General features: G+C 54.0%; 1 protein-coding gene across 6 annotated transcripts in view; it reads left to right on the top strand.

The window, feature by feature from the left end:
* The window catches only part of HIVEP3 (HIVEP zinc finger 3), a 437,965-nt gene extending 431,953 nt beyond the window's left edge, over positions 1 to 6,012 (top strand). For 5 of the 6 annotated variants that reach the window (XM_019643809.1, XM_019643805.1, XM_019643806.1 and 2 more), the window contains one exon: positions 1,087 to 6,012. In XM_019643809.1, the coding sequence (XP_019499354.1) occupies positions 1,087 to 1,896 (810 nt within the window). In that variant the 3' untranslated portion in view covers positions 1,897 to 6,012. The remainder of the gene's footprint in view (positions 1 to 1,086) is intronic. The other variant, XM_019643812.1, reaches the window with a different exon arrangement.
* The last annotated feature ends 10,552 nt before the right edge of the window (positions 6,013 to 16,564 follow it).

Raw genomic sequence — 16,564 nt, 5'->3', positions numbered from 1 at the left:
CAAACATTTATTGGGCACCTCCTGTGCCAGGCGTCATGCCGGGTGCCTGAAGCCAGTTAATTTAGCCTCAAAAGCAGCAGAGCATTGACTCTGGAGCTGGCCTTGGACGCAGATGTAAACACTTGTACCATTCTCCTCCCACCTCATGCCCATCCCCCATGTATTCTTTGAGCAAATGGGAAAGTTTAATCAAAATCATCACATCTCCAGCATAACTGTCACCAGCACACCCTCAGAGACAACACAGCCAACCCCATCCCTGTCAAACCATCAGCACTCTCACTGTCACCATCGCCAACACCATCTCAGCCATCATTACACTCCAGCACACCATTACTGCCACCCCATCAGCTTGGTCAGTGTTGTCACATCAGCACAGTCACCATCATTATTGTCACCACCATCCCTGCCACTGCATCACCATCCAACACCATCACTTTCATCAGTGCTGTCATAACCCCCAGCACTGACAACACCATCATTGTCAACTTACCTTTTCCTTCTAGTACCATTTCTGTCACCATATTGTCATGACCTAGCACCACCCTTTACCACCAGCAGCATTGATACCATCGCTCAGAGATTCAAGCTCCTAGAGATACATGATCTTAGGAGTCTCTCCTTGGTTTTTAATTTTGGGGTCACCTTAAGATTCCTGGTGGTAGGTGAAGGCCAAGAGCCTTGAATGGGAACTCATGTCCAAGGTAAAGTTGGTTCAAGACGCTTTTAGGAACAGGACAGTCAGCAGAACCAAGAGGGAGGGCCAGGCACATGGGGCCTGCAGTGTCCCATCTCACCAGAGCATCCACACGCTCTGCAGATAAGCTTGCTGGCCAGAGGCGAAGCGACCATGGGCCTGACTGTGCTCCTCATCACAGTAGGGCTGGGTACAGCCCATTCCAGGGAGGGCACCAGCACGGAGTGGCGTCACGGGCAGAGGTAGAACTTGCTTCTGGCCTCAGCTCAGCAGGGACTTGCTCTGTGATCTCAGACAGGTCCCCTCTCCGTCTCTCCCATCTAGGCCTCAGGGTGTCGGTGTGTCCAGCGCATAACCTGGCCTTACCCTGTCTTCTTTTCTGACCCCAGCAGAAGGCCGAGTCCCGAAGCCCCTCCTGCTCACCTGGCCCTTCTCATCCTGTCTCCTCTCGACCCTTCTCCGCCCCCCATGACTTCCACGGCCACATCCCGACCCGGACAGAGAACATCTTCAGCCACCTTCCTCTGCACTCGCAGCACTTGGTTCGAGCCCCATGTCCCCTGATTCCCATCGGTGGCATCCAGATGGTGCAGGCGCGGCCCGGGGCCCACCCCACCCTGCTGCCAGGGCCCACGGCGGCCTGGGTCAGTGGCTTCTCCGGGGGTGGCAGCGACCTGACAGGGGCCCGGGAGGCCCAGGAGCGAGGCCGCTGGAGTCCCACTGAGAGCTCATCAGCCTCTGTGTCCCCCGTGGCTAAGGTCTCTAAGTTCACACTGTCCTTGGAGCTGCAGGACAGGAACTATCCCAAGGAGAGGGAGAGGACGAGCGGGGGCCTCGGCAGACCTCCCAGCTGGGAGCCCTGTGTGGCTGAAGTGTCCGCAGAGCCCGTGCCCACGCACAGCCCATGCACTCTGCCCGAGGCCTCCCCCCGGCCACCCCAGGGTCGCCGGGCAGAGTCCTGGAGCCCGCACTTGGAGTCACCACGCACATTGGCCAACCCCGTGGCCTCTGCCTCCCTGCCACTGGACCGCAGCAGTTCTGTAGGCTGCCTGGCAGAGGCGTCCACTTGCTTCCCAGCCCGGAGGAGGAACCTCTCTGGGGAACCCAGGACCAGTCAGGGCTCCCCTGAGCCCTCAGGAAGCGGGGGGCCCGAGGCACCTCCACACCAGCCCGAGGACAGGGGCCCCCTGAGCACTTAGCCTCTCTCTGACCGCTTCAGCACCTGGCTTCCGGTGTTCGGCAACAGACACTTCCAGCCCACTTCCTGGAATCATCTTCCTCTCATGGGCTCCCTCTTCCATCTGTCCATCTGTCCATCTGTCCAGGCAGCTTCTGCTCAGCCCCCGTCAGTTGTATCTTCCCATGTATGCAGTTACCTGTGCCTTTTTCTATACCGTTTGTTGCTTGAAAAGAAACAAAACATACACACACATAAGAAACCCCACGAGGAGTTTGAGGCTGTGAATATTTTGTGCTTTTTTTGGGAAAGGGTGTAGGTGGGGCCTCACCTTCCACCACTGGGGTCAGCAGCCACCCCCCAAGACTGGCAAGAGGTGGCCATCTGCTGAGGGAAAGGGGATGCATTGAGGGAGAAAAATAAAAACAAGGAACTTTCAAAAATATATAATTAAATGTAAAAGCAAGCACTCCTATGTACAGATGTTTATGTCCTATTCATTGCCACTTTATCCCACCCCAGCTAGCAGCCACCCCTCGCTGACAGCAGAAGGGCCCATGGCTCCAGGCAGAGGGACACAGACAGGCAGGGAGATCCCACTTCGCCTCCACAGGTTGGTTCCCACTTTCTTTTCCCAAGAAAAAGAAAATGTTACTTTCTCTAGGATTTCAACGCAACATAATAGACGCAGGTAGAAGGTAGGAACTGGTTGGTTCTCCCAGGGTTCCCAGATACCCAGGTGGTCTGAATCGTGGACACATCCTGGCATTTGACCAGTGGACACACACACCCCCCACACACACCTCTGCACCCCACCTCCAGCCCCTGGCCTGAGAAAGGAGCCCTCACCACCCAGCTCCCGGCTCCTGAGCACCTGACCCAGGCCTTGCTCTTTGGGTCCCAGCCACAGGCTGCCTTCCTTTTCAGAAATTTCCCACAAGGCTGGTGTGGCAGGGCCCAGCCCCTCGGGGTCAAGATCCAAGGTGCATAACCTTGCTATTCCTGAGGCTAGGGCTTGGGAGTACAATGAGCCCTTTTTTTCTCTGTGGCTGGGCTTTTCCAGAGCTTGGCACTGGAAGTTAGCAGGGACCCGTGTCTGCACCTCTTTGAAGCAGGACTGGTTCCCCGTCCCACCCACCACACTGTCAGGCCTCCAGGAGCCTCAGGAAGTACCCAAAACATGACTAGTGGGAACTGCCCAATTCTGTTTATTGGTTTAAATCTCTTAACAAACAAACAAACAAACAAAAAAACTACATATATAAAAATATCTAGAAAGAGAGGATGCTGTTTGATACTTCCCCCAGCCTCCTCACATTCTTTTGGCCTAGAGCAGGGGTCGGCAAACTTTTGAGACGGAACATACCCAAAGAGCTGCAGTTTGCCGACCCCTGGCCTAGAGGATTTTTAATTTTCCTAAGTCATTTGAACTCTCCAAAGTAATCTGTACTAGCCAGCGCCTCCATCCCCATCCCCAACTCCTCCTTTAAAAAGCTGCCCTGCAATTGCTTGGGCAAAAACCTGCTTTGTAAGAAAAATAGTATGACCAGAAACTAAAATCCCAGGTTGAAAAATGCAATTTGAACTTTAGAATGTTTACCCAGGGAGGGGTGGATTTTTCCCTACCCCTCCAGAAATTATTTTCTTTAAGTTTCTACAAAGAGGAGAAAGCACGTGGCTCCCCGACCCACTGGCTGGGTGCTAAGGCCACCTTACAGAGTAGGGTCCTCCCTGGGAGGCCCCCCATCCTCAGCCAGGCTGTAGGGATCCCGTCCGCATAGAGGGCTCCTGGGCCGTTCTCTAGATGGGACGCCATAAGGTGGGGAGGGTTGAGGAGCCTCTGTGAGCTTCCCAGTCGCTGCCATGATTCCGGCCTCCTCCGGCTCAGGGCCTTCCCTTGCGTGGACTCTGCTGAGCGGGCAAACCAGTCACTGGTCCAGTCTCCAGCCAGGTCAACTTATTCATTTTCCTTTGACCTCACTCAGAGCTCAGACAAAATGGGGACTCCAAGGTGCTAGGGGTGCGGTTGGTGAGCAATGCCTGCCTGCCTAACCCAGAGTCTGGGGCTCTCACGTACCCTGGGAGAAGGCCAGCAAGCCAGGCCCTGACCATACTGGCACTGTTCTGGCCTGGCAGGAAGAGGGAAGGAGCCAGGCGCCAGTCACATCCCGGGCCAGAGGCTGGGGATTCCTTCACCCTCGCCTTTCAGTCCTACCCTATGGGGCTGCTCAAGGACAAGAGACTTGGTGTGCTGAGGCCTGGGAGCTGGATAAAGGGCACTGCTTCCGCCCAGGTTTCAAATCTTCCTGGGTGTGATCTAGCCCCAGATCTAAGCACCAGACTGAGCGCTCTGCTGAACTAGCCCCTGACCTTGGGGGTGGCCATGCCCTTCCACCCAGCCCTGCACCCCTAGCTCTCCTGGGCATATTCCCCCTTCCTCCGTCCTCAGCCCACCCACCAAGGTTTCTCTCCTGGAAGGCATAATCCTGGATGGTGTTGCCAGCAGGGGAGAGCCCTCGAGGTCACTTAAGCCACAGGTGGAGGGGACTGAGACCAGAAGTCACTGGAGACCCATTTCTCAATGACAGGGACATGGTGCACACGGGATCTGGCCTAAGGGCTGCTGCCCCACACAGTGCCCAGAGGGATGAAATCAATGCCACCAGCCTGGGTCGTATGTCACTGGGCATAGCTCTAAACCTCTCTGCCAGATTCTATTCCCACTCCCCTGAGCACGAGCCCCAGCCCACATGGGCACCTTCATAATGGAGAAGAAGACTTTTTCATGCCCTCCCCAGGCCCCCTGCCGTGCTCCCGACCACTACCACATTTCTAGTCTGCCTGTGGCGCTCTTGTCCCTAGAGAACGCAGTGCTAACTGGTTGGCACAGACACTTGCGTGCTCTGTGGAAATCTGTGGGGTGGCCATTCCTTGGTATAGGCCCACTCTGGTCCTTGGGTATTGACAGTCGGGGAGGACCAACTTGCCGAGGTTTCAAAGCCAACTCTTGCCATTTATTGGGGATTCCAAGCCGCTTGCCCCCAAGCCCACCCTCCAGGATGCCCTTTCACCCCCAGCAAGCTGAGGGTTATTTCTGGATACTAACCCCGTTCGTCTTGGAGGCGCCTTTCCCCAGCCCCACCCCCTACCCATGGCTTCCACTCTAACCCCAACCACTGAGACCCTCCAGGAGCCTGACAGCAGTGAACCGCCCACTCTCCCACCTCCGTCACCTCCAGTTTCCAGACCCAGAAGTCCCTCTACCTCCCTCTGTGGGAAAAGTCTGAAAGAATTCGCGTCCAGATCCCTTTAGTCCCTACTCCATTCCCTACTCCAGCCCCTTTGAATAGGAACAAGCAATATATCGGAATTGAATTGCTCTCCAGTCATTTCTTCAGACAAATCCTTCTTAAAGTGAAAGTCCTGCCTGGGCAGACATCCATGGAGACAGATCCGTAGCTTTGATCAAGAGCAGGAGGTTCTCAAAGGCTTTCTCCACAAATTCTGCCTCTGTGTCGTGAATCCAGTCCGCTTTCCATTAGAAAACTGCTTCGGCACTTGCGATCACTTTATTAAACCTAGTATTAAAAATAAAAAAGAAGAGAAAACGGAAAAAAAAGAAAGGTGTAGGCAAATGTAAGATACATGCTCTCTGTAAGATAAATATTTGCCTTTTTTTCTAAAAGGTGTATGTATTCTGTCTGTGAAATTGTCTGTAGAGAGTTTCTATGTTCTTAAATGGCAATACATTCCAAAAATCGTACTGTAGATATGTACAGCAACCACACTGGGATGGGGTAGTTTTGCCTGTAATTTTATTTAAACTCCAGTTTCTATTACTTGCATCTTGCAATGTCAGTATGGTATATATCAGTGCAAAAGAAAAGAAAACAAAACAAAATCAACAAAAATCCATGCAGGTCTAAAGCACAGAGTCTGACGTATACAAGGAAAAAAAGACGCTCAGTATTGATGTGTGTGACCTTTGTTGTAAATTATATCTGTACTGTGAATGAGAAGTTTTTACAAGTATAATAATTGCCTTTATTACAGCTCTGGCTGAGTGTTCAGCCTGAGGATATTTTTTAAAAAAAAAACAACAACAGCATGTTGGAATAAATTTGAAAATCCCAACATAGCCCTGCGTGCCTGGCTCACGGTTTTTCTTGAGAGCTGTAGAATGTCAGAGTTGCAGGGACACTTGGTGTCTCAAATGCTTGTTTTACTACAGAGCACTCAGGCCCAGAGAAGGGAAGTGACCAGACTACAGTCACACAGCCTAGGACTCATGACCCCTAGCTTCCGGGCCTGGAAGCCCCAGGTCCATCACCTCATGGTTTGGGGTCTATATTCATTTCCTAGGACTACCATAACAAATTATCACGAACTGGGTGGTTTAAAACAATAGAAACTTATTCTCTCATAGTTCTAGAGGCCAGAAGTCTGAAATTAAGGTGTGTCTGCCTGCAGGGTTGTCTCTGCCTCTGCCTTCATACTGCTCGCTTCCGCTTCCCGGTGTGTCCCTTTTCCCCTTCTCTTCTAAGAAAACTAGTCATTGGACATGGAGCCCACCCTAATCTGGGATGATCTCATCTCAAGGTCCTTAACTTCATTACATCTGCAAAGACACTTTTTTTTCCCCCCAAACAAACTCACACACATAGGTTCTGGGAATGAGGACGTGGACTAAATTTTGAGGGTCCTCCATCCAACTCACTACAGAGTAAGACACGGAATCAGATCATGGCGTGGCTACTTACTGCCTGTGTGGCCTTGGGCAAGTTACTCAACCTCTCTGGGCCTCCATTTCCTAATCTGTAAAGTGGAGGGTTGTTGTGAGCATTAAATAAGATGGTGCATACAGGGTGGCTAACAGAGGCTTGAACATATCCAGCCTTCAACAAATATCCTCTGAGCAGGCCTCCCATGGGGTCCTGGGGTTACAAGGATGAAAAAGACAGGCATGGGTCCCCACCTATTGTACTCAACAGTGATTTGCTGAACACCAGTGAGGGGCCAATCATCGGATACAACAGACAGTCCCGCCCTCAAAGAGTTTCTGTTCTAACAGGAGAGGCTGTCCTTAAGCAAATAATGACATCATTAATTACTCAATCTCAGGGGCCATAATTGCTGTGGCGGAGAGAACAAAAGCTCTAGTCCGGAGTGAGTCTGAGTCACCCTAGAGACCTTTCCTGGAAATCTCCTAAGGGTAGGTGGAGGAGGGGAAGCCAGGAGAAGCAGCCACTGAAGATGTTGATGAACAATCAGAAGGGGCCCTCCAAAGCGTGTTTTGTTCCACACCAGCAAGCAATTAATTCAATTCTGACACTATCCACCTGGAGACGGTACCAGATCCCACAGGCTGAGGTCTCAGTCCTACAAAACTACCCGCCCCACCCCCACTTCAGAAGCTAATTGCAGAGCCAGGTGGTCACTTGTGCTTCTGAAGGACCAGCTATAGATCAGAGAGGTTCCCATGACCCACTCCACTCCTTGAGTTCAATTAATTTGCTAGAGCAACTCACAGAACTCAAAGAAATATTTATTTACATTTACTAGTGTACTATAAAAGGATATAAGGATAAAAGGATTCCATGCTTTTCCTGAGCACATCACTCTCCCAGCACCTCCATGTGTTCACCAGCCCAAAGCTCTCTGAACTCCGTCTTTTTGGGTGTTTACAGAGCTTCATTACTTAGGCACGACTGATTAAATCATCAGCCATTGGTGACTGGCTGGCCCTCTAGCCTTTAGCTCCTCTTCCCCAACCCATGAAAATCAGGAGGGTGGGAAGTTCCCACCTTCTAATCACCTGATTGGTTCCCCTGGCAACCAGACCCCCCCCCTCAGGTTATGTAGGGGGCTTTTCAAAAGTCACTCGTTAACATAACAAAAGACACCTTTATGGATTAGGAAATTCCAAGGGTTTTAGGAGTGAGCTCTGTGCCAGAAACCTAGACAAAGACCAAACATATATTTTTTATTATAAATCACAGTATCACAGTCCTCAGAATAAAATGCTGCCTGGAAGTTTAGCACTAAGAACCTGTTTGTTTCAGCAACAAGGGTAACATTGCTGACTTGGGGAAAAGCTAGCCTAGCACAGTGCCTGGCTCCCAGTAGGCCCTCCCTAGATACTGCTGGGTGTTGAATAAGTGGAGGAGGCAGATGGGGGTGATGGAGGACTCATGAGAAGTTGAGAAAGTGGGACAGCAGATCCGGACACCTGCCCAGGGGCCTGGGCTGGAGGGTGGGGGAAAGCTGGGGCAGCAGCTGGAGGGAATCGTGGGGTCCGGAAAAGGAAGACTTGAGTGTGTTTGGTGGGGACTGGTGGGAAGGGGCTCGCCAGAGCCAAGCCCGCTTCATTACGAGGAGGTACAGACACCTCTCCAGCTAGGATTCAAAGGAAGGGGTCCAGGGGTAGTCAGTGTGTCTGCTGCTTCATGACAGGAAGCTGGCATTCCTGCAGAGGAATTTACTCTTTGAAATAGAGTGAGGTCACCTGCTAATCAGGAAGGAGGAAGCTGCTGGGGAAAAGATTGAAATCTTGAGCAGGTGTGAAAGACCTTTGAGAAAAGCAGGAGAAAGCCAACCAGGGAAAACAGAAGGCTCCCGGTGAGAGGGCTGGGTACCACAAAGAAGGTAGACCTCAAAGGGAAGGGTATTCCTCAGCAGCATGGACCCTAATGCAATCGCCTCCCACCTTGCAGCTCGGCTGCCCTGCTTGGCCCGGACTCTGCCCTTCCAGAAGGTCCACCCTTCTGCTCATCTATTTATTTCCTCCAGCAGTGCTCAGCAGCCATGCTGTGGGCATGGAGAAGGCAGACAGGTAGATTCATCCAGAGCGGGGGTTTGGGCAGGCCATAGGACAGAAGGACAGTAAGGTACGGGAGGTGAGAGTATTGGCAAATAAAGAGGTGAGGTCACCAACCACTGAATTCACCTGCTGAAAAAGAAGCAAACAGGGGCAGCTGATACAGAAAGAGGCCAGTGGTCAAGGGACAGGAGGTTTGAGTGAAAGGAGAGAAGAAATGGTTGTGAATTGTCTTAGCTCAGTATTCCAGAGATGGGACATCTATGGATGAAGCTGGTGTTGATCACAGGCATGGTTGCTGAGGTGGAGTGAAAAGAGAACATTCCTGGAGAGGGAGAGACCAGGAAGTGAGGGTCCAGGGTGGTGAGTGGGTTGTGTAGGTGGCAAGTGAGGTCACCTTTGATGATTTGAGGGCTTGGGTGGGGATCCCGGGCGGGAGGATGGGTAGAATCGGCCGGATTAGTGCTGAAAACCGGAGAAACCAAGCACCCAAGAACTTAAAGGGAAAAAGCCAAAAAACGTTTATTTTTTCCCTGGCCACATGTTCAGTGTAAGTCAGTAGGGGAATTCTACTAATCCTTGTCACTTGGAGACCCAGGCTGATGGAGGTTCCATCTTGAAGCTCCCATGACCTCAGAGACAGATAAAAAGAGAGCTGTGGTACCTTGCACTGACAGTGCTTCTAGTTGGGAGCAACAAACATCCCTCCAGTCACATTTCATTGGCCAAAGCAAGTCACATGGCCAGGCCCAGCAGAAGAGACCAGGAATATCTGAAACAGCCCCGATGATAATTACACAAGGTTAGGACTTCTCAGAATCAAAAGTGCTGAGGAGATAAGCAGACATCAGCCATGGGATGGGGAAGGGCAGCGCCTGATAGCATCAGCCTCAAAGGTGCTGGACTTCTATAGGCAGTGAAAGAAATCAATGGTCTGGAAGAGGCCCTGGAGAGCAAAACTGGCACCTGGCATTAGAAGGATGAGGAGCCACCAACAGAGCAGCTGCCTGGGAGCAAATCCTTGGGGCGGAGCCCAGGTCTCAGTCCAGTTCAGTGGAAAGTACAGTCCCAAACAGCCCCAGAAGAAGAGCATAGTATGTGCCGGGCCCTGTGTCTAGTATTTCACAAACCCGATGTGTAGTCCTTACAACAACCAAGGAAGAGGAGAATTACTGTCCCCATTTTTAGGGGAGAAAACAGCTTACAAAGGGCCCCCACAAGTCAAAGGTACACAGCTAGTTAGAGGCAGTGTGAGGACTGACCCTAGTCTGACTCCAATGCAGCTCTTCAGGGAACCCCCAGTTCCTTCCTTCTCCTCTCCGTCCTTCACTCTGGCCCCAGGGGAGCCCTGGGTTTCAAGCTACTGGCCTCCTTCTGCCCAGAGACCAAGGAGACAAGGCCAGCCCAGGCTGTGGCTCCTCCCAGCAGCTGCCTGGCATCTCAGCTGTGCCATCTGGCAGCCATGAGGGGTCCCCACTCCTGAGGCTGCAGGCACAAGGCCTGATCAGCAGTCACCAGGGCTTGGATTACTATACTTGAGAGCATGAAAACTGCATGTGAATGTTCTGCAGGACCAGCCACCTGCCTCCTCCCACCTGACACAGGGCCCAAGGTTCACACATCACTGCCTCCAGGCCTCCCACAGTGCTCTCTAGAGGTCATGAAGTACTTAGTTTTTGGAGTGAGGCAGGACTCCCCATTTTGCAGGCAAAAGGTAGAGCCTAAGATCACACGCTGGCAAGTGGCAGGGCCACAACCCCAGTTACACCTGACCCAGAGCCTCAGGAGGACTTGGGCTGCTGCCTGGCACTGAGGCCCTAGACGAGCTTTGCCTGGCTCCCAGTCCAGGGTCGAGCTGGGCCTTCAAGGCTGGGAAATCCCACCTTCACCCCTAGGCATGGACCCTCTCTGGGCTCAGGTCTTGGAGTCCACGCTCTGTCCTAGAGACTCCCAGGGCCAGGCCACTGTAGGCAGGACAGCCTCAGGAGGCAGGACAGCCTGAGATGGGCATAAGCAGAGAGAAAAAGGAAGACCTGAGTGTAAGGAGAAAACAGAAGGACTGAAGGGGGAGCAGACTGGGGCTGCATTGCATGGGGTCATCCTGGGCTCATGAGATCCTGGAGGAGAGGGGGTGCACTTATCACCTTTGTAGAGGACAAAGGCTGCGCTCAGACAGGTGAGGTTGCTCCCCGAGGTCAAATGGGAAGTGGCAAGGCTGGGATTTAAGACCGGGACCCTATATTCAGAAAATGGTTGGCTTTCTATGAAGACAGGATCTGGCCTCTTTGCTATGGAGCAGTCCTGCAGGCTGGGTCAGGGTTGGGGGACCCCAGCATACAGTCTCATTAAAGCCCCAGACACTTTAAGGAGACTCAGCTGCCAACTGCCCCCTTTTATAAATGAAAAAACTGATGTCCAGAGCCAGGAAGAATCTTAGCCCGAAGCCAGGGCTAAGATTCCCAAGCCCTCGGCAGAATCACCTGTACCACCCCTCCCACCCTTCCTCTCCCGGGTCTGAGTTCACCTGCCCAGCTCTCCTGCCAGGCTCTGCCTTTTTAGGAAAGGAAAAGAGCAGCCTTGGTGGCAAGCAGGCGGGTGGGCAGGCGGCCATGCTAATCCACCAGCTCCCGGCGGCTCTGGTTACCGTGGTTTGGGGCCCAGGCAGCCCAGCTGGGAGTGCCAGCCCAGCCAATGGGTGCTGCCAGTGGAGCTCCCTTGCCAAAGCCATACAAGGCTTTGCTGCAGCCCAGTCCTGAGCTGACATAGGGCAGCCCCAGGGCCAGCAACTGCCCCACCCGTGAGCCTGCCAGCCCTGCACGTCCTCGGACTCTGCCTAATCCAGCCTGGGAGCAGGCAGGGCGGTGATGCACGTGCACCAGGCCCAGGGCTCCCCAAGGTCAGGGAGGTGGCACTGCCAGGGCAGAGGCCAGCACTGGGGCAAGTGCCTAATCAGCAGTGAGGATCCCAGCTGGGACCAGGGCCAATAGAGTCCAGGGCTGCTCCAGGCTGAGCCACCTCTTGACAAGATGCCCTTCTGTTCTCATCATCCCTTTGGCCTGACTGGCCACCTGTCCTGCCCCCTTCACCTCTGGGAACAGTCTCAAAAATGTTAAAATCTGGTCCCTTCTGGGGTCTTCCCAGGGTTCAAGCCCCAACTCATGTAATCTACCCTAGGTCCAAGGCTGCATGCACCTCTCAGGATTAGGGATGTCCATTAGTGTGTGTATGTTGTGGGAATCACGTACATGATGTCCCCATGTAGGCCTTGTGTGGGCCCATTGTCACTGCTGTGGGCCTGGGCCTGGGATGCTAGAAGCAGGTGGGGACAGGCAATCATTCCCCAGCAGAGCTCAGCCCATCTGTCGGCTCGTAAGTCCTCGAACTTAATGCTCACAGGATCCCTGGGAAGTAGAAAGTCTTGGCCCATTTAAAAAGCAAGGAAACTGAGTCACGCAGAAGTTATTTGCCCAAGGTCAGGGTGCCAGGATGCAACCCCAGAGTAGTGTGACCCTAAACCACTGCACAATGCAGGCTTCCCCCTCTGGGAATTTCAGATCCTAGAGGGACAGGGGGCTGCCATTTAGACCAAAGCATGACTAGAGGAATGAAAGTCACTATCACAGATACGAGGACCCTCTGTTCTTGAGTGGGGTAGGGCTTCCCTAGGCCCCCGATGCTCCACCATTGCCCAGGCAACGGCCACAGCTGCCAACATGTGCAGCGGCCTGTGTGGAGTTTCCCTGGCCACCACTGACAATGAGATTCGTCACGGAAGCCACCGGGTTCAAGCAGCCTGGGTATCCTATGTGGGCCAAGCTGAACTTGGGGCCAAGACTGAGGTACTCCCCAGAGCCACCCAGCAGGTGAGGGAAACGTGCCGGCATGGGGGGTGGCGGGCTAGGCTGGCATCGGGCTCTGTTTGTTCACCCAAGAAAGGAGGAGATAAATATAGACACAGGATTACTCAGACACAGCCTGGGAAAACCTGCTCCGAGCCTTGACGCCCGCTCTGGCCCAGTCTCACCTTCACTTGCCTGCCCACTCCGTGCCTGCGGCCAGGCCTGCCCGCCTCCTCCGAGGACTTTCCGCCCGAACACTTCAGGGCAGCCCTTCCTATCTGCTCCCTTGGATGGGGCAGAAACTGAGGCCCAGAGAGAGCAGGGTGCTTGCCTCAAAAGTCCCACAGCAAGGTAGGAGCAGGCAAAGTTAGGGCGGCACCTGGCATTAGAAGTCATCTTCTCAGGCCCAGGCACTAAAACAATCCAGGCTTCGGTCCCTCATCTGTGAGATGGGGACCTGGGGCACCCAGTCCTCAGTTTCCTCAGGCCCACATGTAGAATGGAGTGGGAGACCACCCAACGGAAGGGCGATGAGGCTGAGGCCTCATGCACAGAGACGCTGGCCTGAGCAGTAGGCGTATGGCTTCGGCGCTTGCATCTGGAACCACGCTGCATGAGGTCAGATTCCGGCTGGGCCATTTTTCAGCTGTGGAACCTCAGGCCAGTTACTTAACATATTTGTGCCTCAGTTTCCTCATCTCTAAAGTGAGAATAATCATTTCTACGTTATGGTAAAATATAAATATTATATATCGTGTAAATCTATTCTATCCTATAGCATAATAATAATTGCCTAATAATGGCACCAGCCTCTTAGAGTGTTAGGAGGATTAGAGGAGTTACTACACGCAAAGCTCTTACACAAGCACCTGGCACAGAGCAACTGCTTCATGCATGTCGATTGTGATTATCCAGCCCAAGAAGGTGGGGGCTGGCACACAAGGGGCCTGAGTGGGCAACTCTGAGGCTCCCACCCTCCGAGGGAAGAGCTGGCCCGGGGCGCTATCGTGCACAGGTCTCTGCTGTGCTGTGGCCCCTGCAGCAGCTCGGCTCCCTCAGCCCTGCCTGCCAGCTTCTAGAGTCAGGCAGACATAGATTTGAATGCTGGCTCCACCACTAATAGGCTGTGTGACCTTGGGCAAGTGACTGGCCCTCTCCAAGCCTCAGAGCCCACTTTATCCCTCCTGGGTTGGTATGAGGGTTAAACAAGGGAATATTGGGGGGACATCCAGCTCAGCCAGGCAAATGGGTTCTCCAAGCTTGATCTCATGCTGACCCCCTTCTCTTGGTTCTTCCGGTAGCTGTGAGCTTGGCCTAAATAAGGCCACACCTAAGTACATGACCCTCATATATGCAAGGGCCCTTGGGTATAGGAAACACGCACCACCATCCACACTGGGCATGAGCACAGGTCCCTGTCCACAGGCCTGTAGGACCCCTAGGGATTCATAAGCTCCCTCACGCACACTAGCCCCCTGGCACCCTTCATGGACTCACGTGTGTCCACACAGGTGTCCATGCCCCCTGTGCATACCTGCACACACACACACAGGTCCATGCACACATGGACACAAAGGGCACAGCCAGGCACACACATGCACACCTATGCATGGGCACAGAGAAGCAAGTGACCGCAGATGTGCCCCTACACATCCTTGCCAGCACGCTTGCTCCCACACTCAGGGGTGTCCACCAGGCCCGGCCCTAAGGTGGCCGTCTTCATAGCAGAGGAATGCAGACAGCTGGGGGTGCTCTGCCAGCGGACGTGAGAGAGAGGCCCAGGGGAAACCACACGAGCAGGAATCCAGGCAGGCGTGCCAGGCTGAGGCGGGGCCCTCAGGTGCCAGGAATCGTGCTGGGGTGGGGGAGGGGGGGGGCATGTGCAGACACCTGCTCTCCAGTCTGCCCCATCACCCTGTGTCCTTGGAGTCTCTGGGACTTGGAAGCCACAGGATCTCACGGACCATCGTCCTCCACCAGAGGCAGCGATCAGTTTCTACCTTGCAGGGTGGCAGGGCCTGTCTCTCTCTGGGCTGCAGTGGCCTGGTCTGAGTGTGAGGGGCCATACTAGGTGGTCTTCCTCACTGGGAGACCAGGAGAATCTATGATCACAGAGATGTCCAGGAGTAGGAGTCAAGCGAGATGATGTAGAAGTCATTACAACTCTTCGGAAGGATTCATACTGACCCAACAGCCACTGTGTGCTAAGGCGCTTGTGTCTAGTAACTCCCCAAATGCCCACAAAGGGGACCCTGCTCCTGTTTACAAATGTAGAACCTGTGGTGCAGAGGTGGGTAACCTACCCAGGTCCCACAGCTGGCCGACTCCAGAGACCAGTGTCTAACCACTGTGCAGCGGCCTCTGCCACTGGGCACACAGCACACCCTGGGGAGAGGCTTGTAGTGAGGCCTCGGCACTGCCAGCAGCATAAAAGCCCCTGTTCCAGTGCAGGGATCTCTGGCCTCAGTTGGCAGAGGGGCTTTGCGGGGCCCCTGCAGCACCTACTTTCCCCAGGTCACAGCTGTGCTACCTATGTGCTACACAGGGAGGGACTGGGCTCACTGCCACCGGGGGTTTGGGCCTCTTTTGCCAGCCCCCATCACTGGGGACCAGCTGAGGCTGGGTGGGGGGCATGTCAGGGTACCAAGAGAGGGCCATTTCTAAGGTGGGAATGAGGCCTGTGCAAGTTCAGCCCTGGGGTGGGGAGAGGTCATCCCCATCTGCCCTGCACAGAACATACGGCCCAAGTTCCAGAGCAGACTGAACAGGGGGAGGGGTTGGTGAGGACTCCAATGAGGACCTGCCAACTGCAGAGTCCCTGAGGTGAGTATTGACACTGGTGGCCTCCTGTGAAAGGCCCCCAGGTCAAATGAGACCCGAATGTGCCAGCCCTATCTGGATGGGATTGGAGTAGCATGGGGTCACTAGCATGGGTGTCCAGGACCTATGGAAGAAGGAAGGGAGAGAGTGCATGAAAAGGTCCCACCAGAGGACTCTCCCTACACCCCACTGGCCACTGTGCCTGCCCCCTGTGGGTTCTACCCATAGACCTGGCCATTAAGCTCCTAGGGATGCTAAAACGGGAAAATGACAGTGCAGTCATAGGAGGACAAATGGGAGACACGCCACATGCCCAAAGCTACCCAAGGTAGGAGGGACTCTGGCTCCAGCCACTACTGCTCCTTATGAGGACAGCCGAAGTGGACCTTCAGGACTTCGTGTGGCACTGGCCATGGCTGGCCACCTCAGTAGCACCTAGCAGCCTGAGGTGCCCAGCCAGCCCCTCCAGCCCAGGAGGAGGGTCCCCACCCTTCAGGAAGAAAAGATGCCCAGTCACATGGCCCCGGTTACCAGCCACTCTGTCAGTTTTAGAGTGTGGCCTGGGTCAGGTCACCTCTCTGAGCCTCAGTTTCCACAAACAGCAGTTTGCCACCACTTAGGGCTGTTCTGATCATTGCATGGCAACGCATTTAGAAAGATCCAGGCACAGCCTGGCACACAAAAGTCCTCGGTGTGGTCATCTGTAGTTTCCAAAGACCTCTCGAGGCCCCTGCACTCCTTTCCAAAGAACTTCGAGGCTTGAGACCTCATTGCCCAGCACAAAACTCTGGGGAAGAGCAAGAAAGCCAGTGTCACCCCACATGTCAGCTGGCCAGACCGAGGCCCAGAGAGGGAGAGTGACTTGGGACAAACACACAGCCAGCTGGAGGCAGAGCTTGAAGTATTCATGCCCAGCTTCCTTGTCCCACACCAGCCACGGGCCCCGAACAGTTTCCCCAGGACAGCCTTAGGGTCTTGCTGTGGCTATGTGCTCTCTCCATGCCATCCAGCGGCCCTTCCAAGGCAGCTGTCTTACTCCCCCTGAGTAACCCTTCCCCAAGTTGTGATCCTCGCTGCCAGGACCACTTAGAGCCAGAGCCCGTGAGGCTGGAGGAGAGGGCCTGGCCTCCTGAGGTCTCCCGGAGTCCCCAGAGCAGGAGCGGAGGCCTGAGTTCCGGAGCAGCGATGGGGGGTGAGGGGGTGGAGTGGGGGTT

This window comes from Hipposideros armiger, unplaced genomic scaffold (assembly GCF_001890085.2).
Source record: "Hipposideros armiger isolate ML-2016 unplaced genomic scaffold, ASM189008v1 scaffold_82, whole genome shotgun sequence".
NCBI lineage: Eukaryota > Metazoa > Chordata > Mammalia > Chiroptera > Hipposideridae > Hipposideros > Hipposideros armiger.
This window is presented reverse-complemented; position numbering and strand designations above follow the sequence as displayed.